Source organism: Falco punctatus, assembly GCF_963210335.1.
Source record: "Falco punctatus genome assembly, chromosome: 2".
Taxonomy (NCBI): domain Eukaryota; kingdom Metazoa; phylum Chordata; class Aves; order Falconiformes; family Falconidae; genus Falco; species Falco punctatus.
In genome coordinates this window covers 114,331,746-114,358,055 of record NC_137581.1, presented here as the reverse complement: position 1 = coordinate 114,358,055, position 26,310 = coordinate 114,331,746, and the positions used below count along the sequence as shown (strand labels likewise).

The 26,310-nt window shown below is 39.9% G+C and overlaps 1 protein-coding gene across 15 annotated transcripts in view; it reads right to left on the bottom strand.

The window, feature by feature from the left end:
• POU2F1 (POU class 2 homeobox 1) overlaps positions 1–26,310 on the bottom strand; it is a 122,413-nt gene that overhangs the window by 53,689 nt on the left and 42,414 nt on the right. For 13 of the 15 annotated variants that reach the window (XR_013925896.1, XR_013925897.1, XR_013925898.1 and 10 more), the window contains one exon: positions 3,863–3,928. Coding sequence is in view for 11 of the 15 variants with exons in the window: in XM_080374549.1 (XP_080230675.1) it covers positions 3,863–3,928 (66 nt within the window). In the remaining 4 variants the exon portion in view is untranslated. The other 2 variants (XM_080374541.1, XM_080374540.1) reach the window with 2 other exon arrangements.

The window sequence follows — 26,310 nt, the reverse complement described above, 5'->3', positions numbered from 1 at the left end:
TGTAGGATGAAATTTCACCCTTGTAGCCCAAGTCCAATGCAACTTAAGCACATCTAAGTTCTGGCATTAATTCAGCCATGTGATTAGCTACTTTATGGAGTTGGTTTGGATGAAGACTAATACCAAGTGCAACTAATTTTCAGCCAAATCAAATCTTTCAACATCTCACTCAGTGCTACTCCAGGGACAAGAACAGAACACTAAGTACCAGGACACCCTGAACATGGATCAGTTTATGCTGTCCTGGAATTGTACCTGCAGAGGGTACAGGCATGACAAAACAGAGCAGGCAAGGTAACATTGCACCTGCAGTCAGAAGAACATACTCTCTAAATCTAAGATCATAATTATTAGACTTCAGTCTGAGTTTACAAACTGCTTAAGAAAGGAAGAGGAGTGAGGAACTACAGGTCTGGGGAGACATGGAGTAAGGTGCAAGAAAGGACTCAGGAAGGGAAGGTAAACAAGGAGAAGGAACATTTCAAAACTACCTTGAGTGGGTACCTGTGCTCTGGGAGACATCTTCCAGCACCAGCACTATGTTTCCCCATCTCTCTCTGCGTGCATCCGCTGAGAAAGAGGGATAGCCTCAATACTCAAAATTGTTGATTCCTTGTCCACATTACTAGTAAGAACCTCAGCACCGATATTTGCCAAGAATTTTAGCAGTTAAAGAATATGTCATGGTCCCTCTCCCACTCTCCTATACTTTCTTCTAAGGGAAACTGGAAAAATCAATCTCTGGAAATTAACCAGTGCAAACAAGAATACTTAGAATCCTTTGAAATATTACACTTAAAAATTAGTATTTTGCTGTTATGTCAATGCCTGTCATAATACTACGGTTTCCATAGACATCATGACCTTGGCTTTCATAGTACTGCATTTACACAGCTTTTTAAAAAGAATATGGATTAAACAAACAAAGAAAAACAGTTGAGTTGTTCTGAAAATTTTATGCTGCAACCTCTAAAAAGGAAACCAAAGGGGCTATCTGTTTACTATAAGACATTGTTCTTACTTCTCTCCCTCTTTTCCAGTAGATACTAAGCAGACTGTCCACCCACAACTGCAGGTTGGAAAAGATTTTTGTAATTCTGTGATACTGACAACCAGCTGATCAATTCATGTTCTTGTGAAAACAGCCATCAAACAACTCTTGTAGTCATAAAGACTTTTTCTGTTGCTGTTTTTAATTTGTCTAAAATATGGGTTGCTTTTTCAGATGTTTAAAGAGGAGCCCAGTTAGCACAAAAATTTTAAAGTTAAGATCTATTTCAAGCATTTTATGGTGACCAATGTGTTTAGGGGACTTTATTATTTTACCTAAATAGTACGAGTTAGAAATACAAAACCCTAATTTATTAACTTCCATGGAGCTTAGGTGTTAGCTCAGAAAGCTACTGATGTTAAATCATCCTTGCCAGTGGCATTTGTATTTTTTTTTCCTGAGAACACTAGTTTTGCCAAATGAAACTCCACGCCCTATGGTAATTTCTCTTAAAATTTTCAAGTTACACCAGCTTACTACAGTTTAAAACAGCAATGACCCAAACAAACACCCACTGAGGTTTAGAAGATAAACTAGTAGTGCTTACACAGCAGACTCCAGTGATTTATAAATGTCACTGGAAAATAGACAGTTACAGAAAGTTACAAAAAATAAAAACTCCCAGGTGTTTATAAAAATCATCTTCATGGTTTTATTTCAGAGCCTATGCTCCCCAGCCAGTCAACGGCACTTCCAGTTCTTAGCATCCAAGCTGAAAGCTGACTTCTTTTCACCAAGTATGCACAGAGCCCAGAACCGTAACTTAAGTACCCTGGATCAGAAGCCTAAAAGTACAATCCATGAGTATTCCTTTCATGGTTTAACACCTGCCTGTTGACTAATAAAACTGATGCTTGAGCCCCCAAAGAACGTCACAAGTGTCATCAATCACTACCTCCAGTAGTTTATAAGCCCTATATTTAAAAACAAAACTATGACTGCAGAACAAAGGGTCCTCAAAAACTCTCGATTATTTTAATTGGCATAATTTAAAAAGTCAGGAAACAAAACTGAAAGGAATGACTGACAACATTTAAATTACAAAACCAATGTTTGCAAAAGGTCTAAACACCACTAAGAGCCAAACTTTTGTAATAACTAACCTTAGTATTAGAGTATAAAAAAAAAAATACAGACAACGTATCCCCTTTTGTGATGAAAGCACCTACATGCAGCTTTACAATCACACAATTCCTTTTCACCAGCACCAGCACCCTCACACTGATGAAGTATTTGCCTAGGAGAGCAGAGTCAGGATTCTGCTGAAGCAGCTGCTTCTGTGATAATAGACTACCTCTGAATAAAGCAAGTCCTCCTCTTTAACAGCTCTGTTTAAGTAGTTTAACCACTAGTTAAAGCTGCACTCAGGGAAGCACTTTGGGAATGCTTTTGGAGAAAGCATACACAGGGAACTGTGGTCATACAGAACAAGGAGTCTGAATTTTCTCAGGAGTTTACACACACCCTCCAGCTACAAGGACTCTATAGGGATATTTAAAACCATTGTTCTCTTAATGCTGTTTATGATTATGAAATATTTACAGCCCGTATTTTTAAAAAATGTTTTGTATTGTCCTAAACCAGTATTACATACATAATACATTATTTTTATACATAAAAAGACTTGATACCTCTCCTATTACAAATACAACAGAAATTATAAAACCTGAAACTCCAGTAACAAAACACGCATTAATAAGTGAGCAGAATTCCTTCTGACTGACCCCATGCATTGGCAGAAAACATCCAGCCTACTCGGATCAGTACTGGGAACATTCGGTCACCCTTAGCTGTATTAAAGCCTTGCACAAGGAATAAGGATACAGCAGCATAAAATGAAATAGATTGTTAATTTCATCACAACTCCAGAGTTTAAAAAAAACAACCTCTTATTATTGAACCAAGAGGAGGAAAAATAATTTTCCTCATACAAGGTCACCAGACTTATCCCAAAGCATCAAGAACAATTCCTTCTCATTAAAATTTTCTCTTTCCAAATGCTATTCTGAGCTCAGAGAAGATTCAGTTACATTAAACTATTTACTTTCCATTCAGAACTGTCATTTCTCTTGCTTCCACAATTAACATTAAATTACCTCCAGAAAGGAATTAAAGCATGAGATAGCATGATTGAGTTATTAGTGGCTTAACAAGCTTCTTCAGTGGCTCAGAACTTGGCCACATCTTAAGGATGTGCCCAAAGGCACACTGGCCCTGACACAAAGGCTATTCTTCCCCAGCCAAGTATCAAGGTTCTGTTCTAACACAAAGAAATTGCAGAAAAGCCAGCTAACGCTTTTTTTTTTTTAATGTTGAGAAATTTATGCTTTCTCCCTTTGCCTTGCACTTGACAACTGTTGTGAGAGCTTGGGCAATATCTAAAACAGAAACAAGATCAGCCGGTGGCCCACATCCGCCAGGGAAAATTTCAACCCAAAAATAAAGGACAAAGTTAGAGGTGCTGAAGGTAGGCTCTGCCAGGAAAAAATGAGACAACCTATGGAGAGCTAATGCTGCCAGACCTTCTGTAGTACCAGAAACATTACAGGCAGAGGAAGTGGGGAAGGGGTATCTCATATACAAAGTGTGGGTGGTGCTCTGATACAGTAGGTGTGAATAATGCCTTGCACAGAGTGGGGTTAACAACAAGACAAAAGTGTTCCCAAGTCTCTGAAAACAGGAGGTTGTGGGGGAGGTTTCTTGTTTTGTTGGGGTTTTTTTAATGCCTGTAAACTGGTAAAGAAATCTTGTTTTTAATGTCCATTCAATTCCACCAGGAAAATATCTGTGCACCAATTCATCATTTCTTACCTGTGTTTCCATCTCCGCTCTCCATTGATGGTTTACTGGTTTCTGACGGATTGTTCATTCTTGAGTCTGCATTAAAACAGAAATAAAGATAAACTAATGCAGCAAAAAATCTCAAATCTATTAATACCTCCTTGTCCAAGGGAAGTACAGAACATCAGACATTTGATATGCACGTTACCTTAATTCAGATTATAACACAGAAAGAATGATCAGAAGCAGAACACAATACTAAATCTTCCAGATAAATACTGTTTCGAAATTTTGTATGTTGTTATCCCCATACATGAAAACATGGTGTTAAGGGAATAAAAGACAGCATGCTGGAGGGCAAAGATAGGTAGGAACTTAATTTTCAGTACAATGAAAGTCATAGAAGCAAAAGGGGGGTGAAGGGTGGAAAGAAGGAACAATGACTACATCAAGATTCAAAAACATTAAGTCTGACCATCACAGCCTACATTATTCTTGTGCTGGTTTCGCCCCCACCCCCCCAAGAGAGAGGAAATTCAGTGATTACGATTAAATAGATGCCATTTTTCTAATACTGCATTTTTATTTTACAGGAATGTCACTGATATTAAGTTATTTTATATTTCCTACATATTCGTGCAAAACCATACAAATATGAAATAATTCCTCTTCCTTCTCCCTCTGCATGAATCTATTGAAAAGTCTGCTCTTGGTTTCAAAGCTTGTCAGCTGAATCTAGTGCAACGCAGAGGGCCTCTCCAGATGGCAGACAGAGAATATAGTTTCCTTATATAGGAATCTATACAGATGTTCTGTGTACAGCACCAGCTCTCCGGCTTATTACCTCCTCATTCCTTGCTACCGACCTCAGTGTGGCACGTTATCACAAATGAAAATTTCAAAAAGAATTTCAAGACAGACTAGTTCATAAAATGAAGTGTAAGCAAATCCTTAAGCACATTCTTCCATTCCCATAACCAGTTAAATGCAAGTTCAATGAGCTCAAAATGAACCCTTTACTCCAGGATATTCTCTTGCCAGGTGCTTAAAAGGTTACCTCTGTCATGTACTTTCATCAAAGCAGTGATTTCCAAAATACCAACAGGCTGAAGAAGAATACAGTAACAGCACTAACTGCCGCATCTTTCCACCAGATATTCCCAACGAGCACGGGAGTATCAGTCTGTGAGAGCTGGAGATGAGAAGCCAGACTGTAGCCATGTACTATCACCTGCTACTGCCCAGAGAGACCAGTGCCACCCCCAGGCTATCAGAACCTGGGGGGGGGGGGGGGGGGGGGTGGCAGCGGCAGAGGAACACAAGCACAAGCCAGGAGGAACGAAGCACATGGACAGGACCGGAATGAAAACAAGGAGTCATGATGAAGCCTGGCTGGGAGCGCAGGGTGGGAAGAGGTGGGAAGAGGTGGGAACTAGTTAGAAATGCAGCACGTGTGAGAGAAAAGGTAAGAGGCATCAACCTTGGAAAAACTCCAGTAAGCGGTTAGGAAGCATAACTTAAGACACATCAATATTTCTAAAACAAAGTAATTTTCCACGTAAACAACTGCTGCAGTTGAACCCAGTAAGGCCCAGAAAACCCAGAGGGGACTGTAAGAACAGGAATCTTCCCCAACACATTAACTTGACCTCTCCAGACCCTCAGCTCTTCTCAGAAAGTTCCTATGCCTATGCTTAAATCTTGCAACTGTCAGCCATGTGTAGAAGATATCTGAAGTATTGGTGCTGCACTTAGTAGAAAGGCGGATGTGTTAAACTGCTTTTTGAAAGGCAGAGTGAGTAAGGAGAAACTTTCCAGCTGAGTGCTGCTGCTGAAACCAGCACGCTCACACCTCAGCAAAAGGCTGCAAGTTTTGCCCCATTTTTCACCACCTCTGCTTAGCAGATTCAAGCTATGAGTTCACAGTCCTGAAAGACAGAGCTCTGCTAAGGATGCTGATACAGAACCTAGTGCTCCCCAGCTCCTTATTTTGCCATTTTCCACATTTGGATAGTCTGATCCACACTCTAGAAAACAGAACAGGGGTTCCACTGGCTGCTTAGAAATGTTTGTTGATGTGCCCTTCCCTGCTGATAGGTCCGCGTGCAAAACAAAAAGTATGTTTCTATCTAGAAGTTGCATGTACCTTAAACTGAGTTTATTGTTGTGGCAACAGCACATTTATTTAAAGTGATTACAGTCAACATTCATTTGATAAAGAGCATTAGTTCATTCCTTGACACACAGCTGGCTACTGAAATTAGTTTAGGTTCAGAGAACACTGGATAGGAGACTTTGCTTTGGACACAAATATGGAGAGTCCTCATCCAACAGGAAAATGTGTAAAGAGGGCTTAGAAGTCCAAAACATTTGGTTGTGGAAACTAGGGCTAACTCATGGGGCTACTGGACATAGGATGTATTTTTAAGCCCAGATCACAAGGGCAGCCCAAACTCTTGACAGCACTAACCACAGAAGGGAAGAGGCACAGGTTGAGAAGATCATCTCTCAATGACAGGGGATCCATCTGCTGAACCACTTCAGAAAGCTCTTGCAAGAAAAATGGCACAGGGCCTCCTGTGCCTGTCTGTTGCAGACATTGCAGTATGAGAGCCACCCTGTAGGATAATAACGGTAGAATAAACAAACTAAACCCGGAGCAGGGACACAGTTGTCCTGGGCACAGAACTCCAAGCGATATAGTGACCATTCCCCCTGTATGCGGGGACTCAGACAACAGATCTTCCTGCATGACCAGCAAGTTTGCTCAGGACAAAGTTGTAACTGTACCAGACCTCTTTTTGTAAAGCAACCAGGACATGGGTTTTTTTCTGTCAGGCCACACTGCAAAATCTTTTTAAAAAAGGTTTTTCCTAGTGTTTCCTAGTAATAAGACATATACATAAAGTTTACTCAAGAACCAAATGCATGAAGAACATGAAGAATATTTTATTGTAAAGATTCATCCCTAACAGAGACCTCAAACATTGGTACCGCAAAAAAGCAGCAAGTTGGATGAAGACAGATCTTTCTGGTATTGCTCAGGTTCAAACGAAGGATAGCATCCATTATTTCACCAGCTGACTATTTCTTGTTCAATCTGTGGGCCTTCTGCATGTAAAGTATCAAGAACAATGCCGCTATTTCCATTGCAAATGGCATGACATACATCTGAAGCACAAAACTGCTACCAGCAAAACAGACACATATCCGCAGGATACTAAACCTACGGATTCATTATAAGTCAAATAAAAAGAGTATTTGGTTTATACATGCTCATACAATTTCTGCTTTAAAGTTAAAAGAATAAACAAATGAAGTGGGCTAAAAAAAACAAACCATAACGCCCTCACCTTTTCTTTTTCCTTTAGATCTTGCTCAGGTTTTAAATAAAAGCCCTGGGCTACAACTTCTGCCAACGTTATCTAAAAACAAACTCCACAGAAGGAAGGATCGAAAGCAGCAGGTGCATGATTGAAATCAAACTCTCAGGAGTGAATACGCTCAGTATTGCTGCTCCGCTAGCAGGGCTGAGGGTGTCGCAAGGCTGCATGTGTGCCAGGCTTCCACACACCCTCCGTAACATTGCAAAAAGTGTTCAGAAGAAAGGAGCAACAGACACTGGACCAACCTGGAGTATTAGGGACTCTACATAGCCAGTAAAACACAGAAAATCTGAACATGGAATTTTATCATTAACTATTTCCTTTCACCCATGAAAGTGAAACTGCCTAATACTCCACCAGCATCAGCAAAAATGATTCATTGATGCGTATGGAAAAAAGTTCAATGTGAGTGAAAACATGCCAAGAATTCTTTAGAAATTAATTTTCAAAAAATCATTTAATCTTCAGAAACAAATATTCAGATGTCTGCTTTAAAATTTACCATCCAAAATTATATTCTTACTTTGGCATGTAAGCTCTTACATGAACTTATAAAACGGAATCAAAGAAAAAAAAAAGGGGGGGGGTACCTATACATTTGAGCTTTGGGGAAGAAGGCTTGAAAATAAATAAAACCTATTGTAAAATTAGGATGATTGGTTATTACAAATAACTTTAAAAGAGCTGAAGAAGAAATTATGGCACGTCTGTCCTGCAGTGCTGATGGAATCTCGGTGCAGGAAATACATTATCCCGGTAACCTTAGGCACAGCTTGCAACGGTATCAATGGCAACCACTGTGCACTCCACCTCATTTTCTATTACGCATGAAGAACCTTGCTATTACATTAAAAATACACAGACATAATATACATTCTGTCGGGGAATGGCTCAATACAGCTACTAAATTATTTGAGACTGGGACACTCTCTCATTCTTTTTAATGCTTTAAAATTCATAACAGAAGGATATGCAAGTCAAGTCCAGTGTGTGTTAGGAGCCAAATGCTTCTCAGATTGAAATCCTAAAAGCAAAAGGTCTGTAATTAATATCATCCAAGCCTAGCAGCAAATCTCTCCATTGCAGAGGAAACAAATTCTCCTGGAATGAGGGAAAGAAGGAGGAAAAAAAAAACCCAAACCATGTATTTCCCTGGTACAGATCTCTCTCTCTCTATCTATCTACCAGGCAGCTACTTGCTGCCGATTCACTGGTGAGCTTCAGCCTTACAAATACCTCCTCTAGCTTCTGCATATGTGATTAAGCCTCTATGCATAGCCAACCTCACAGCCTCTATGTCCATATTAAACGCTTGTAAGAAAGAGCTGAGCTGGTACCCACCTAGAATGTAGTCGCTGCAGTCCAGCATTGCTGTGGTATCCTCTACAGGTTCAGATAGTCCAAGGAAAGGGAGAATGGCAATTTCTATCAAATCTACACTACTGCTCTCGACCGAACACGAAAGGGAGTGGGGAGGTGGGGGAAGAAACACAACTTCAGTTACACCATAGCAATCTTCAACTGAACGGGGAAACTTCAGTTGCTCTGTGGAGTTTTAGTCTCTCCTACTAGCTGTGTCTGACATTGTCAAGGCGACTGAAGCGTGAAAAGTTCCCCTTTTTGTAATAAAATAGAAACAAAGATTGCAGCTGGCAGTTTCCATAATGAAGCTTAATCAGTATGCGCCTGATTAGGGCCTTATGCAAATCTCCTCTCGTTAGCACAGCAGCCAGCACTTTGAAGTCCATGAACAATTCATTTGCAGAGTACACTGAAAGCGCTCCCTGCATAATTTAAATCATGGTATAAATATTTATCAGCTCATTTGCATATTAATTGGCAGTGCATGAAGGGAAAAATTATCTCCCGAGTGCCAGCATAATAATTAGGGAACAAAATGAATTTTCTTCCAATAGCTTGGCTTCTCAGCCCTAACTCAAGCACAGTACCACAGGGGAGCAGGGAGGGGAAGAGACAGAGTTCTGTTCAAATGCCACTGAAATGACATGTACAAATTAGAAACAACTCTACAGACTTAAGCACCTTTAATCTTATTCCTGCTGGCAACAATAACTTCAGTAATAAAGGGGATTTGGAAAAAGCTTTCTACACAATCCAAATAATCCCACGAAAACAATTAGCAAGGTAGAAGCCGAACACAAAGCTGTCAAACCAGTGCTTGCACATCTGCATGGAGTTTTCCACATCTGAACACGAACTGTCACAAGAAGGTCCTGGGCAGGAGAGAGAGTACCACCAGGAGCAAGGAAGCGGCACGATTCCCTTTAAATGGCTAAAGAGCTTGGTGATTCATTGTCGGGTAATCCCTTCGCCATGCCCAACTTAACAGCAGTGGATGTGTCAAGTATTGTGTAACATTTGACACCCACTAATCTATCCCGAGTGAAATCAAAATAGATGTAGTCTTTTGCTTTCCAATGACTTCCAAGAAAAAACAAGAATCTGTTACTAATCTCTTCCACAAACATACACCATATAGCTAAAGAAAGCTTGCTGCGGAGCTATGGTTTTTGAAAAGGGCACTTTACACCTGGGTTGCATCTTTGAACCACTCAATGATAACCAGAACGCACTCGCGGCTGTGACCACAAAGTACACTGAAGGACTGGAGGACTGGGATGCTTTGGTCTGTGGGGGAATCAATCTTATTTTCCAAACGTGGTCCACAGAACTAAGCGTACCAACAAACTATGAACCTAGATTAAATCATTTCAAACAGTCTGTTTACCACTCAAATACTAGTATCCTAAACAGCAAGAACATTTATATAGAAAGTAAAGTGTAATGTAGACATCACAACATTTAATACTCCATATTCTGATCAGGAAAAGATAATGTGATGATGCAGGTGACTATAGGGTTGAGCCACCCACTTCCAGATGTTAATGTGAATTTAAAGAGAAAGTTGGTTTTTTCTTTCTTTTTTCTTTTAAAAAGCTAGCTGTACTTCTCATTTCTCAAGTGAATTCAAGCACCGCCTCTCCAAACAAGAGGGAGTGAGAGAAAAGGGACTTCTCAGTCATCCAGTACTGACTGGAATTTATTTCCACGCTTGACCTCTTCTTCTGTTCAGGTTCATATCTCTACTTAACACAAGATGTTCCCCGCTATATATTTAACATGAATGATCTACACTTGAAAAAGATTGCAAGAAGGGAAGGTGCTCCCAACTGCAGGGAAACAACTGCATGTACCGAACAGGTTTTTCTAATACCTTGTTTCCAGCTTGGTTTTCTACTCATTCTCGTGTGCCACTGAGAATTCTGAGGCACATCTCCATGGTTCGCAGACCTTCAGTAAACTTCACTCTTCCACACATGCTGTTGGAGTGCACTGGGAGACGATCCGTTCGCTTCATTAGAGGAGTCTGGACACAAACGGTGTAACAAGCCAAGCACTTCACAAAGCAAGGGCCAGTTTTAATAGTGGCTGAACTGAGGCGGCCAGTAGTATAGTAAGAGGACAGCGGTGTCATCTTTGGGGTCCTTTTCAGATGAGAGTCTGTGTTGAGCGGGTTGAACACAGGTGCAGCATGAAAGCCCCGGACCGCAGGAAGTGACCGTTAAAAGCAGGCACATGTGTAGTGATGGATGACTCTTATCAAACACCACAACAAGCAAACAGCAAATAAAGGCCAGGGAAGGACGTGCCTGAAGCAGCGTTCGCAAGCGTGCTGCTGGTGCCGCGGTGCTACTCATGGTCCGTACTATCAACAGTGCATTGACAGCCAGCAAGGACAAGGCAGAAATTTTCTTCCCATTCCCAACCGTGCCAACCAATCTGCCTCACAAACACCAAACCCCCCGCAAATGTTTGTTTGAACTGTAACTTCTACTAACCTGCTAACTGAAACAAAACTTTATACATTGACCTTTCAAACTAACAATTGGCAAAAAAAAAAAAAAAACAACAAAAAACAATCAAGAAAGAAAAAAAAACCCCAAACTGTTTTTCCAGTGACCACTTCATTCTTTGACAGTTTTTATTATCTTCCCTTTTCTGTAAGTTCCAACAATCCTATTATCTTCCCTTTTCTGTAAGTTCTTCATTTTTGGCCAAAAAACAATACAAAAACCCCTAAACTCTGTTGTTTCATTTAGGCCACACTACTGCAACTATTTATCTGGGTTTCCAAAGGAGGCCTGAAGACACAAGCAGGGTAAGGTTTGAGGAGGAACAGTGCATACCACCCTGCTTCAAAACCAATGGTGGAACACGCTAGTTTAACAGGTTCTGCCACATTACTGGCCATTCTTTTTCTGAATTCTTCCTTTAGAAGTTACTTAACACCCTGAACCGAAGTCATACTTCTGGCACTCACATTTAAGCAAAATACCACTCTGAGCTTTGCACATAAAGTTTCATTTTTTTTCCCTCCAAAGGCACCTCCAAGAAGAGAAAGTGGTGCACCTTGTGATCATCAGTGCAGAAAACTCTCCACATCCCGCAACACTACACACATCTCAAAAACTGGTTCTTTGCCCCTCACCCAATTCTGCAACTGATGACGATTTTTCCCACATAATTCTATTCATACTTCTCCTTAAACCAAAGAAATTAAGCCATTAACATGGCGCCAGGTACGACAAAGGCAGACGTTCTTCAGTCAAACACTTCAGAGAATGCAGAAACGGCTTCAGGAGATCCCATCCTCCCCTTCACTCCCTACGTACCTCCTGTACATTCCCATCTCAAATGAATGCTTTTGTTTTGCTGTTTGTCCCACCAATATGTCACTTTATTTATTCAGTTCTAATGATTGCACTTGATACCTTAGTACCTTACTTTTTGGAAAGGGAACCTCATTTTTGCCTGCAGGTTATGCAACTTTTGGTTTGACCTCCTTTTGCATCTTCTCTTTTACTTCTCCCCCTTTTTTTTTTTCCTCTATTTATTACACCAAATTGACTATGAACTCCACAAAATTATTCTGCAATGTCATCTACTGTAAGTAAGTGTTATAGATAGTGAAACTTGTTACAAACTAGGGGCAAAAGATGTTTAAACCCCTATCTTCAGGTGGTCAGCCAGTCTTTTTTTTCCCCCCCTCTTTTTTTTAAAAAAAAACATATAAATGAGGCAGAATAAAAGGGATAAAGGACAAAGGTACTATCAACATTACTGGACTCAACACCTTTATGTTTCCATATATTAGTAAAATGTCACTTACTACATGCCCTCAATGACAGCTAGGAAATTACTGCCACTAGCCAGTTCCGTGACAAGCGTGACCTTTGGGAACCTCACAGGCATGCTTTCCGATACAGCATGGCCGTATTACCCAATAAGCCAACAACTTATTATTTCCCTTTTGAATGGTGTACTTGGAACGACACAAGGGAAGAAAACACGGTATTAATTGTAACATATTAGCATACCACCTTCATTAGTGTATCAGCGTCTCGTATATTTTACCTTGAAGAACCACTCAAGACTGGTCACCAAAGCATTGAAAATAGTGCATGACTAAGCACAACGTCAATGAACGCTGGCAACACTCCGAGTAAGGCTGCTTGCCATATGCCACGCCAGCCAAAGCCACAGATACACCTAGCCCTAAACTGACACTACACAGAGCAACTACATTTTTAACTCAAGACAGTTCCAAGTCCCTGTTCCACCAGCTAAATGAAACCTAATAAAAATTTCATCAAACAGAACTGCAATGTGCTATATATATATTAAAAAAAAGTTACAACAAAAATGACATACTTCAACAAAATAAACTGTTATTAAAGTTGGCACAATCCTCTTAGAGTAATTACGGACAGACAGACAGACAGCAGCCTGTTCATAGTTAGGGCTGCAAACTAAGCCCTAATTTTAGCCACCACCTTTGACACTGGCTAACAAAATCGATTTTATCTGAAAATTGCTAAGTTTGCTCTGAAAGCCAAAGAGTAGTTGTCTGGATAAAGTCAAATAAAATTGGCCTGATGTAGAATTACAGGTCATTACACAATTGCTATGAATTGGCATTTTAGTCTACATCTACTTTTACTTCTCTCTCACAAACTAAAATTATAACCATCCTCTCAAACTTCCCACCACACAAAATGTCTTTCAAAATTCTTTCCTGTACCTTTTTTGACGTAAATTAAGTACGCAGACAGCTAAGCAGGAATGCTAATTCATCTTATCAGTGCAGGACAGCAGATACTCCTAAGCACCTGACCCATTAATATAAAGGGGTTGGTTTGTGTGTTTGGGTTTTTTAAGTCTTTATTACTTTTGTCCACAGAAGGTAGCAGCTACCATGTTTTTTATAGCAAGAAAATATATTAAAAGTGAGGGTTTTTTATAGCAAGAAAACTGTGGTCATGACAAGTTCACAGTACAGTACTACCATATGAGGAGGGGAAAAAGCGGGGGGAGTGGCAGGAGGCAGGAGAGGAAAATAAATACCCTTATTTGAAAACTACAGCATTATATCTTTCACATGCAAACAGAGCCTTATTTGAAACTCATAGCTAATACTATGATTCTGGTGCATCACCTGAACAGTTTTGCCCTCCCCTTACTGTGTACAAGCAGTAAGGGCGTAAGAAAGGGTCCATATTATATTTACATCAAAGTTTTGCTTTCATTCTGCTGAGCATTTTCTTTCCAAAAGCTAAGGCTATAATTTCAGTGCAGTCAACCTTTGTTCAAAACCACAACTTCGATCCATGAAACTGTCATAACATTTACATAGAAATCACAGAATATTTTGAAAAGTAGCAAACGTTAGGTCTTTACAACTCCTGATTTAAGCACACCATGTTTCACTCATACTACGTTTTTAAGGTTTTCATTGCTATCTCATAAAGGCTCAAGACCTTTTTTTAAAAATTTATATACATGCACCAAACTACATCATAAGCACTGACTCCAGGCACTTAATTCAAAAAAACAACCCGAAGTGGCATAAAACTGAAAACAAATTTGTGTTATTTAAACTAGCATGTTGCACCTGACATACAGCTGTTGCACAGCAGCACTTTTTAATATATGCAGGAGGGCACTCACCTCCTTTCAATCTAACTAGAAGTTAACATAAAAACCTGAGCAAATTGTGCTTTGACTCCACCACACTTCAGGTATGGCTCTATACCATTACATATCCACTGCTCTAATAAACCTGCAAGCAAAAAGTAGTATCCAAAGTTAAGCAGGATTTTTTAAAAACACACACTAAAAAAAATATTCAATGTACATATTTTAAGGGAAACACCTGATTGAGTTTTCATCCACATATAAGTGCGCCTCACCTCCCTTTGAAATTACTGATTGTCAAATCTGAAATACTTCACGCTGACAAGTATGAACACCTGGAGCAGATGTATATTTTTTTATTAGTAAGCACCTCTTCTATTTGATTACTTTTACAGGATTTGCATGCCTCATGTTGCTTTTCAGCAAGTACTGCAGGGCACAAAGTAGAGAAACACTGAAATGAAATGAAGACTGATGAGAAGTTACATGAAAAAAAAACACAAGGGAGGGCTGAAGAACATTATCAGTAAAACTTCAAAATTTGTCAGAATAAGGAAAGTAAGAAGCAATCTCAGGGCACAGGTCTATGTAACAGCAGTACTGAAACAAACAAACAAGAAAAACCCAACAAACCCCACCACCACCACCCTGAAACCTTGAAAGCTTTTATGGACACTGCAGCTTGGGGCAGTTGCAGATCCTGGAACACCAGCAACCATGAGGAGTGGGGTCACCCCAAACTTCTGGCAGGGAACACCAGCTCATGTTCATGTATTCCCTGGACCTAAAGTGGTCATCTCTTCCTACTAGTGTGCTGAGATGATGTTTATGGGAACACATCTTCACTAAAATTGTGCACACATTTGAAAAGGTAAACGCAGTTCACACTACCAAAACACCAAGCAATGAAAATGGCATCTATTGATAGTTTCAAATTGTTATTGCAATATACACATTAGAGAATATTTATTTTACTCAAATACTTGACATTTTTAATGTGTATCACAGCACAATTGATCTGACAACATATGAAGGCTACTTATGCCGAGCTCAAATACTGAATGGCAGGATTTGTTTTAGCAGTTCCATTATTACATTTTGGAGCCATCACCGTATCTGCATTCCAAAAGCATGAGATTTGCCTCCCCATGTTCACCCACATAACAGGGACAGGCTCTCAGCGCTTAAAAACATTATTTTTAAGCTCACCTGTAAATCAAAACATAATGCTTTATGCAAACACGCTGTTTCTCTGTTCTCCACTTTGCCAAAGTAGTAATTACTAGTCTAGCTTGATGAATAGGGGCTCTGCAAAGAATAGACTAATTCAGTACATGACTTAACCATACAATTCAGTTCAATTCAAACCCCAGAGTCTCCACACCACTTGTCATTAAATACACTACAGGTCACTCTCAAAATACATAAATCAAAGTCACAGGTTTAACTTTATTATGATTTCTGCTGCAGCCAACTGGGTACCTCAAGATCAACAGCAGAGATAGTATTTAGCTCTAGTTAGCATTAGAGTGTTTGACAAACAAATTAACAGAAAAAAGCACATGCAAAACCTCTGGTATGAATCAAAGTTGCATTGCTGCTATCACTGTCTTTTGCAGAAACTGCTTTTGCTCTCTGTTCCTTAATAACTACCTCAAATCTGAAGAAGGATATTGCTTTAATGCCCTCAGCACACTGATCCAGACACTATTAACACCTGTAGGAACCACAAGACATGTCATGAGAATGCTTCTTTCTGAAGCTTAAATTATTTGATCTCTAAGAGGAAAAGGGCAAATTCCAGACAAGCTGCTTTGTATGTTACAAATTGAACAAAAAAATTGCCAAATGCAAGATCTGAAGAAAGAAATGGAGTTATTCACACTGCAGACAGCGATTCCATCCATCAGCACACCTAGCCAAGTATCTATCATTTTGGATGGTCAGAGCCAACGTAAGACTGCATTTGCTCTCAGTCAGAAAAAAATAAAAATACAAATTTGCTGGGCACCTGGGTCTTTAATTTATGGTAATTTAGGAACAGTAGAAAGTGAAAACCACAGCGTAGCTACACATATAAAGTATTACCTGCATGAGCTTTTCCAGGAAATGTTCACAAGCACAGTTTTGCCCATTTTAGCAGCTATGCTGTGCTAAAGTAGAAAAGGCATTGATTAGCTTCTCCAGGAAATAACCACAAGAAAGGGTTCGCTAGCAGCAATGCTGAAGTGTATGCAGCATGACTACCACCTGTGGCTGTGTTTGCAGAGGATTTGCTGGGAAGACATGCACATTTTATTTGCAGGCCCATGGACACACACTCCTAAAGAAGGAATATCTTATTTATTCTCCACCAAACCAGAGCAGAGAAACTTTTCTGCACTGCCCCACTTTCTGTAACTTATTTTGATTCATTCTGTATCTGTCAGCCTAACGCTTTCCTCTCGAAAGAGATGCATGATCTACTCACAAATTAAAGGTAATACTTTCCTCTTAAAAGGAATTAATGATCTACTCACAAATTACAGGGTAAAAGAAATCAGCTGAAAAAAAATCGGTCAACAAAAGGCATTAACAAAAAAAAATTTTAAAAAGTGATACCCAGAATACTTTAATTCTTAGCCAACAATTCCTCAATAAAACACAAGTTTCATATATGCATATCTCACCATTTTCACACAGAAACAAATAATTAAAAATAGGACACTTAATTTAGGACCCTAGATAAATGCCTGTCAGTACTATGGCCATGAACGCTGAGTCAGCAAAAAGCCAGCAGGAACACCAGTAGCTGCAGCCTCGCTCATCCCTGCTGCTCTACCGCCTCCTCCCTCGGGCTGCCGCATACAGAACTACACAAGAGAACCGATCTGTGTTAAAACTACTCCAACTAGAAGGAGAAAATACTAACCCAAATCTGACTCTTAATCTGAGGGGAGAAACATTTACCCTATTGCAGGACAAAGGCAGCAAGGAGACAGGAACAAACAACCGGGCAAGATTGTTTCAGCAGCAGTATTGCCTTCAAACATCTATTGCCTACAGCTTAAATCCACTTGTATGTTACATATTCATCTTATGAACTTTATCACAGGACTTACGTAACAAATAGAAGAGCTTAGAATCTCACCACAGCTATTTATTTCCTCTCTGGGAGACTGACTCTCAGTCCTAACGCTGACAACTTGAATCAATTAGTATACTTACATTTGCATGTCCCCCTCCAATTCTACTCTTTTGAATACTCTTTCTGATTTCTGGTCTCCTCACACACACCACTTCCATGCTCGAAAACATTAAAGAGATTCCTACACTAAGACTTCACTATATAATCACTTCTTTTCATCAGATGTGTTGAAGAAGGCATTAGAACTACAAGGTTTTGCAAGTAAAGAAAATGGGGTGGGGGGGTGTTGACAAGAAACTAACAGAAGCAGCAGCAGAGTAACAGCAACAATCATACCATTAAGCAGTTTAGCTAAGACCTTGCTTAACTCCAAATTCAAGGAATTGTTCACTGAAGAATTTTAAAATAACTACTAATAAACCTATAATTTTACAGTAAACCGAACTATAGCAAATAAACAAAAAGTCCACCTTATAAATGTGTATATGCATCTATATAAAATGCCCATATGTTGGTCTACAGCATCACAACAGGTTGAAAACTTGAACCTTCAAAGGAGACCAAGGCTCTGGTGACATTACAATAGAACCAAACTGAAAATGTTTACAGGTAGACAACCACCCATAAACCCTCAGAAATATATATGAACTTCGTATGTTTTATATATAAACATATATACTTTATGTGTATTTATACATACTTCATGTGGTTTTTTATAAAAACATATGTACTATAGTGTGTATATATATAGTATGTCTTTTTAATATACATATTTTTTAAAGAAACACCATGCTACTGAGATGTGATCACAGATTTCTCAAAGCTTCTAAACCTGCTGTTCTGAAAAAAATTGACATGTTCCCATAAGACATTCCCGCAGAAAGGCACCGAGGCAGTCTCTCAGCCCAATGGAAGAAATACCATAAAGAGCAAGTCGGCAGACAGTGGTGTTTCAATCGCTTTTGTCCAGCCTTGGTCAAAAGGCAAGTTCACGTACTGAGAATGAACAAACAAGAAAGAAGTCAAGTGCATAAGTGCCAGGACACCATCATCCCCCCAAATCCAGCCACAAACAGCCAGAGAGCTTCCAGCTGGCCACTGCTGCTGTCTTGAATGAAAATTGTTCCACAGCTGCCTTAGGAAGTCACAGCTACCACCAAAAGAAGAGCAATTTGGTATTCAAAAGAAAAAAAGTCATGCTAAGCTCTCCAGCAACACTCGGTATTGCACTGACACGTTAACACTGCACTGAGCTGAACCAACTTGCCATTTTAAAAAAGAATGACCTGTATTCCTCACGACCTTTGCAATCCCCTCACCATCACAGAGAGATCTCTCATTAAAAATGCAGAGAAATTAACAAATTCTCTGGGATTTAACTAAGTTAGAGGGAAGAGTACCAAAAAAATCCTCTGTGACATTACACTTCCAACAAGCCTCACAACACCGGCAAAATGCACGAAAAAGGCTACGGAATTCAGAACCCTGCACGAGTCTGCAAGAACCATGAATACGAGCAGCTTTTCCATCCAATGTGACAGTCTCAAAATGACAAGCCCTTTTTTTGCCTGCCTACCGGCTAGTCTACACTCCTCTTTTCTTCTTTTGAATTTTCCCCAACTTAAATTGAATGCAAATAAGCCAGGTGTGGTCCCCAGAGCAGTAATCTGCAGATAGTCCCCACCGAGTTCCCATAGCAACTTGCACAGCTGGCCATGAGAAAGAGGTTGTATCTGCTTCATATTGGCTACCGAGTTTAAACAGTCGGTCAGCGAAACACCAATTAACGGCATCTTGTAAAGGAAACATCTACTAAAAAGCACATCCATTTTTCCTTGATTAATACAGGAAAATAAAACTCTGGATGTGCTCCTAGTTAGCAACTGCTCAGTGTGTAAAGTGAGTATCTGTTATTTACAGGAGGCGATGCCTGCGAAGGAAATGGCTTCTCCCCTGCTGCAAGGTGCTGAAGTTTAAGAAACACTACACCATTTCGAAAATGCCTGTCATTCTGTAAATTGCAAGCAAGAAAACACAGCTGAAAGTCGGAAAGTTCCGAGATGTCGGAACCCCAAACACAAATCCTTCTGGTCAAGTTATAAGACCTCCCCCGGACAGTACCTTTCTGATAAGTATTTTGTAATATTTCCAATTTTAACTGTACTCTTTCCATGTTGGCTTTCTAACTCTCATTCTGAAAATCTAAAGTTACCCTGTGACTGCAAGCGATTGATCATCACATACAAATCCTATCCTTTCTTCCTTACCTATGAAGACGTATCCTACCTTCTATTCATTCCACTCCTTTCCACGTCCCGCACACGCAGCTCGCTATTTTTACCTACATCCAAGTCCACGACTCTTCCCCTTTACGCTTCACCCCAGCCTTTTCCCTCCCTTCCATATCTGCTGGATAACCAAGGAGAAGGTGTGCTGGGGATAACACGGAACCACGGGCGTACTGACTGGCCATAGGTACGTACTCGTTGGACAACCAGGTAGGCAATACAGGTAAGGACTACTCTTCCCTCTGCTTCCCCTTTAGCATGGTCACAAACAGGACACCTCTCCTCTACTCAGACTGTGGTTTCAAGCAAGAATAGCCCTACAGGCCGAGGGAAAAGGACCCATGTATCCCAGCTAATATCCTATGGCTTGCCAGGAAGCAGGAACTAAAAGCTGATGCTTAGGCAAGAGTGCAGGAGCACAGAAAGTACATAACACATTGCCGCCCCCCCCCCCCCCCCCCCCCCCAAGATTACAACTCAAATGCTTTTTGGGGCAGAGGATGCTGATAACCCTCAACAGACGTTCCTCTCCATGAATCCACGTCAGCTACCCCTGTTAACTTTTCGGAGCCAGCCTGCAGCAAGGAGTCCCACAGTATACTTTGAAGAACATTTTTTTTTAATTTTGTTTCGAATCCATCTTCTATAGCACTACTTTCATTTCCCCTACTTCTTCCACAAAAGGAGACCGTGACCTGAAAGCCTCTATTCACCCCTCCATGACACTTCACCAAGTTCTACCATATACCCCCTTAGTTCTATCTTTTCTAGGATGATAATCTCTAGCCTACAGAGTTGTTCATTAAAAGCGTGAATGGCTTCTGTACAATGATTCCTAATGCTGCTTTTCTACATCTTTTTCATGTAGGGGGAAAAAGAGCTGCACAGTACAGTACCCAGAAGAAAGAAGCATTAATGGATTGTGGCACAATGCTATTTTTTTCCTTACATTGCTTTGCGCTCTGTTCTTTTCCTGTTAAGTCCTAGCATTTTATTTGCTTTTTGACTACTTGTTGAGCATGACAATAACGAAAATACAGTAGATATTTCCATGAAAAATCATAACATGAAAGATCTCATATCAGGAGTGTTGGAAGTGCCTATACTAATGCACATAAAGTCAGGATCTCATCTCTATCTTATTCACCAGCTTCAGGAAAACTACAGGAGCTTAGTATCATTGAAAAATTGTAATTTGTTCAATTTGGTTAAAATTGGCCATCTGCTTACAAGGGAAAGCAGAAAGGAAAAGTCAGACAGAAATGACACAAACCTCTCTTTCCTTGTGAAATCCGGCTAACATAAAAATAACAACATGATGCTTATCTGTTTCCAAAAGAAGAGGCAGTTGATAAGAAACAGACTCAGTATCAGTCAGTTCTGTTTGTGCTGACTTTACGAAATACCTGTCCTTGTAGGTGGCTTAACCGCCTGTCTGCAAGCAATCCCTGTTTTTCAAGGAGGGCAAGGCAAGTTTACCCAGGAACACTCAGCCTCTAACCATGCAAGAGGCCACCATTATGCTAGCGGGCTCCTACGAGAACATACATTTATGTATGAAAGGAGAAATATAAGCAAACAGGAGCAGTTTAATGTGCATATTGAAAGTTAGCTATAAATTTTATTCATCCATCAACATATACAAGACATTGTACACCTGTGAGCTTTCTCCATTACCCCACCTGTGGGAACTAGCCTTAATCCATCACTAACTTGAAAGCTGCTTATTTGCTTAAGTAGTTTAAGTTTTACTGTTCTTCTCTACCCTTTCTGCATTCCCTTCCAAATTTCTTTTCAGATTAATCAGCAGCACTTCAAAGAAACAGCTGAGCTGGTGGCATTAAAATGACCAGGGAAACACACAAAGCTTTAACAGGGCACAACCACTGAGCATGTGAAACATGCCATTTAGTGTTAAAAATGGTGACTGTAGCCCACTCAATTGAAAAAAATCACACTTCAATAGAAGGAAAAAAAAAAATTAGTATTCTCCTATATGCCTGGTGTAATTTGCACTTTAAGAATCACACCTTATTAACAGTACAACATATGTTAATAAAAGCCAAAGAATTAAAACCCAAAGGCTCTCTGTCAGTATTACAAGCAACAGTTTTACACAATTTACAGAAAGAAATGAAATGGACATAGAGGTGGCAGTCCAGAATTTGAGAAGCTGAAAAATGAGAAGACTTTACATTGGAAGCGAACATGTCATTTTGAAAGAATTTCAAGTGTAGCACCAGTTAATACCGGTATAACACATAAATATTTAATGTCAGGTGTTAAGGAGGAGACACTCCAAATGCAAATATGCATGTCTGCATACATACTCTCTCACTCACATGTATCTTTTATACCAACAGAGGCAGGTTTCGTACATCTCAAAAATACAGAAGATTTAAGTACATATTGATTCTGTCCTCTACAGCTCTTATCTCTGCTGTGGCTTCTATTCATGACAGTTGATGCACGCTGAGGACAAACTTGCAATGACTGCCCATATGTAATTAGAACGTCATATGGCCAGATCAGCAATAACCCTATTTGCTTACAAAAAACTGAAATGCGGGGTGGAGGGGAAGGTAACAGGGTGGAGTGAAGGTTGTGACTTCTGAAAGAGACTTGCAGACAAGCATAGCATTTTTGTAATAAAAGGAGACCATTAAGCTCTCCTGCATAACTTAGGCCTCAACTTCCCGGTGATAGAATTGATTAAAAATGCTGTATTCTGATTAACACACTCCAAGAGATGGAGCTATACCATTTCCTCAGCTTTAGCTGTCAACCTGAAGTCCCTTTTTTGTAAGTATGAAGCATGCTCGAAGACTGAAATCACCTAGGACTGGTTTCCAGTAACTGAATCTTGTTACACACCTTTGGCTGGTTAAAGAGGCTCCCTTAAACAGAAGTCCTCTTATGTACGTAAGCAAATCACAGTTCACCCGGTCCAACTTGGTTTAACCCAAGATTCTGCATTTTAAATTCAGTTTGACAGACTTTTCACACTCTGAACCCAGCACGACTCTTCTCAGAAGCATCTTTGGCTTTGCCAGCCACTCCTCTGACGTTACAAATTTCCTAGCAGCACCATAAGGTTAATCTCAACTGTTTATAATTCAAGTATTGTAATTGTTATCATAGATACAGTGTCATTCCAAAAGCCATTTCCAGATTATAGTTCATCACAATTCAATTCATTTTTAGAGTCCATGTGTTTCAGAGCACAGGATCCTCTTCCAAAAGTGGAATTTGCATCTCTTTTGCTAGATGTTTAGCAGACGCTATATTTAGCTAAATTAAAATACATGGTTCATTTCCCAGAAAAACTGGTGAATCTTTGACCCCTTTGTAGTAACCGCTCTGATAGTTGCAACTCTACCACTCTTTGCGTTCTCTGAAAACTATCAACAACGTTTCCATATTTCTTCCTGATCACTGGCAGACACAGAAGAGTACTTGCTGAAGAAAAAGACACAGCTAGTAGATTTTGACTTTCCATTAACAACTATATTGAGATTTTTCAGTTACCCTGTCCTTAATCCTTTTAGTATGTGTTACTATTGATTTTGTATCACTTTAATTTGGTAATCAATGAAGTAAGCCATTCTAAATCAGATACATTATAAAAGAGTGCATTTTATCAATACAATTACAAAACAAAGCTTTAATCTTAACAAGAACTGAAAAAGCTTACAGCAAATTCATCTGAAAAGACTTCCTCTCTTATCGCAGAAAACTATCAATTGACATTAGATTATCTGTATTGACTAAAAATTGTCTATCAGCAAATAAAATTATCTAGTCACTCAAGTGAGTGCAACTGGCCTCTAGCTTCTGAAATAAACCTGCTCCACTTTTTCACATTGACTTGCTCATTTTTCCAACCCTTCTCTGCAGCTTCCTTAGCTACTTCAGACTTACCGACATCCACACATACATAACATCAACAAACTAGAGATACTCCTTTTCAGTCACTGTAAATTACTACATGCAAGCTGTCTGTCTCATCCTGCAGATTTTAGAAATCCAGCTCACACAATCTCATGCATTCCTCTCCCTCCCCACTCCCACCTACTTCGAGAAGGGCATTTTCTCTATGTTTTTAGGGAATGCCTAAGGCCATTCAAAAGCAGGGAAGTATCCAACCAAGTTCAAAGATTGCATTCTCACTTGTGACCCTGATGTTACAGTTAAGAACATGTACAACTCCTTCCTGATGAGCAAACAAGGTAGTTTTCAGTCATACCAACTCAACTTAGTAAATTGTGGGGTGTGTATGTGGAAGATCCCTTAAAACAGGTTAAGAAGTGTGCAAACATGTTAGTGATCCATGTCAGAACGTAGGCTCTCACCTTTGCACGTTTCAAAAATGCCTCTGGACCACAGCATCATGGGCCGGTCAGTCAACCTAACAGCTAGGTCCCACCAAAGGCCACGGCAGGGGGGAATCTCATTGTTTCCTCTTTTTGGGGAACAGAGGTGTTTAACCAGCACAAGAAGTTGCTACCAGACACTCGGGGTGGTTGGGGAGCAGAGAGAGAGGTGATGCTTCTTTTGACAGCAAGCTGCTACAACAGTTTGTGACATCCTATCTGCAGAAATACTCACCCTTCATCATACAGTCATAATCATATAACAAGTGTTACATGTAATTCTGCAATGGAAGCTCAAGCTTTATCGGCTTGCTAAATACCATCAGCTAAAATAGATTAGGGTATCATTCTGAACAATTCCTTGTGTACTGCTATTCCTACAGCTTGAGAAAGGTAGGTTCTGTAATTCCACGTGACTACATCAGACAATGCTTCCCAAACCATGCTACTGCCCGTCCTCTTAAATTTGCTAACCAGGACATAACCACCTTGGAGAGAAAACACAGACTGCTATTTCAGGAGGAGAGTACAGTGAGCAAAGAGATGAAGCTGTAGCTGGGACTCCTGGTTTCCCAAGCCAAAAAGATAATGAAGACCAGACCCCTATATGGACTCCTCTTTGACTCAGCAGGAGCAGGGAAGCCATGTAAGGTATTTATTTACTATATTTAATTTTCAATAACTTTTTTAATCTATAGCATCTTTTAAATAGCAGGGTACAGGCAGTTACTCGTCTGTTGAGGAACTTTTGTTGATGCAAAATAGATACCAGGTAGGAGAGGTACAATGACTCGTCATCCACTGAGATTTGTTCTAAGGTTATTTGGCTGCAACAGTCAACAGGTAGACTCCCAAGGTCAGGAAGCCCCTTCCGTTCCTTGCAATTCCTCTTTCAAACCTAACTTCACTGTGCAGGTTGGGAATCTTACAGCATTACTTCAGCTCACAGCTGAATGCACAATGCATTATCAGTTTGACGATTAAACTAAAAGTCAAATTAGTAATTAATTTCTTAGGGTTTTGCCCTGCCTAATTACAGAAACACACATATCATATTCAGGGCCCTTTTTATTGCTGCTGAGCTCACCTTATTTGTTTTTAATACCAATTTTTACAAATAGATCATTTTTACTAATAGATTTTTATATTATCACACTTGACATCAGAGATACATTCAGTTCTAAGTCATGTATGCACTATTTTTAGCTGTTAAAAATCTCTGATTGGCAATCTTAATACCACTGACCTCCCCAGCACAGATCTGGTGTTCCAAATGCTCCTCCTCACTTATAATTTTCGCCATCATCCTTGCTATTTCTTCGCCAGGTTTCTGGTTATTCGATTTACACTTCGATTATGGTAAACCCTATCCCTTATCCAGAGGCTCTCTCTTCCAGAAAGACTGAATTTAAAAACTTTGCTTCCCTAAGCAATCTTTCCAAACTACACATTTCCATTCAAATCACAGATAGCATCTGTTTAAGCAGCCATAGGAATTGTTGCAAAGAGACAAATCAACCTGAAACTTGCCTGGCTACGATTAATACTAGGTGCAAGAAACCTCACAGTGGATACCTATGGAATAGCCTACTTACCAGAGAAGTTTCTTCCTAATCCCCTTTGGTTAGCACTTTATTTGTTCCCTGTTGTATAATGGTTTTTCAATTCCTTACAAAGGCTTTACAAAGCTTTCATTTAACCTAACATAATGTACTGTAAATGAATAATCCCTTTTCTTTCCTGATCCTGTTAATCTTTTGGCCTCAGTTACATCTCACAGCAGTGAGATGCAAATGTTAATTATGCAACAAGTATAAGATCTCTATTTTGATTTCCATCTGTCCAATACAAGTCCAGCACAAGACACAGATAACTGAGTGCTTTCCTATCACCATGGGAACATGATTGCCAGGAACATACCAAGAACATCTCATATTGACTCCCACAAGCCCCAGTCAAGTACCTTCTACCCATTAGAGCCTCCTTTATCTTCTTTGTTGATTCATATTTTTCACAAGCTCCTGATTATTCTCACGGTAACTCAGTCTTCCCCAGGACTGAAGAAACACTGCCTTATTCTAACTCTTGTAACGTCACCCCTTGTCAATATTACGTATGTCAATTATCTCATCTACACCTTTTATATGTGAAACATTTTATTAACGTGATAGTGGAAACAACCAAAGTCGATGAAGTTGTAGGCTGACCCCCTTTTTCTCTGGCCATACTTCCCATGGGGTCATACCAGCATTCAACCAGCCCCACAGCTGGCGAGATCAGCAAACTCGGAGAACTGGGCAGCAGAAAA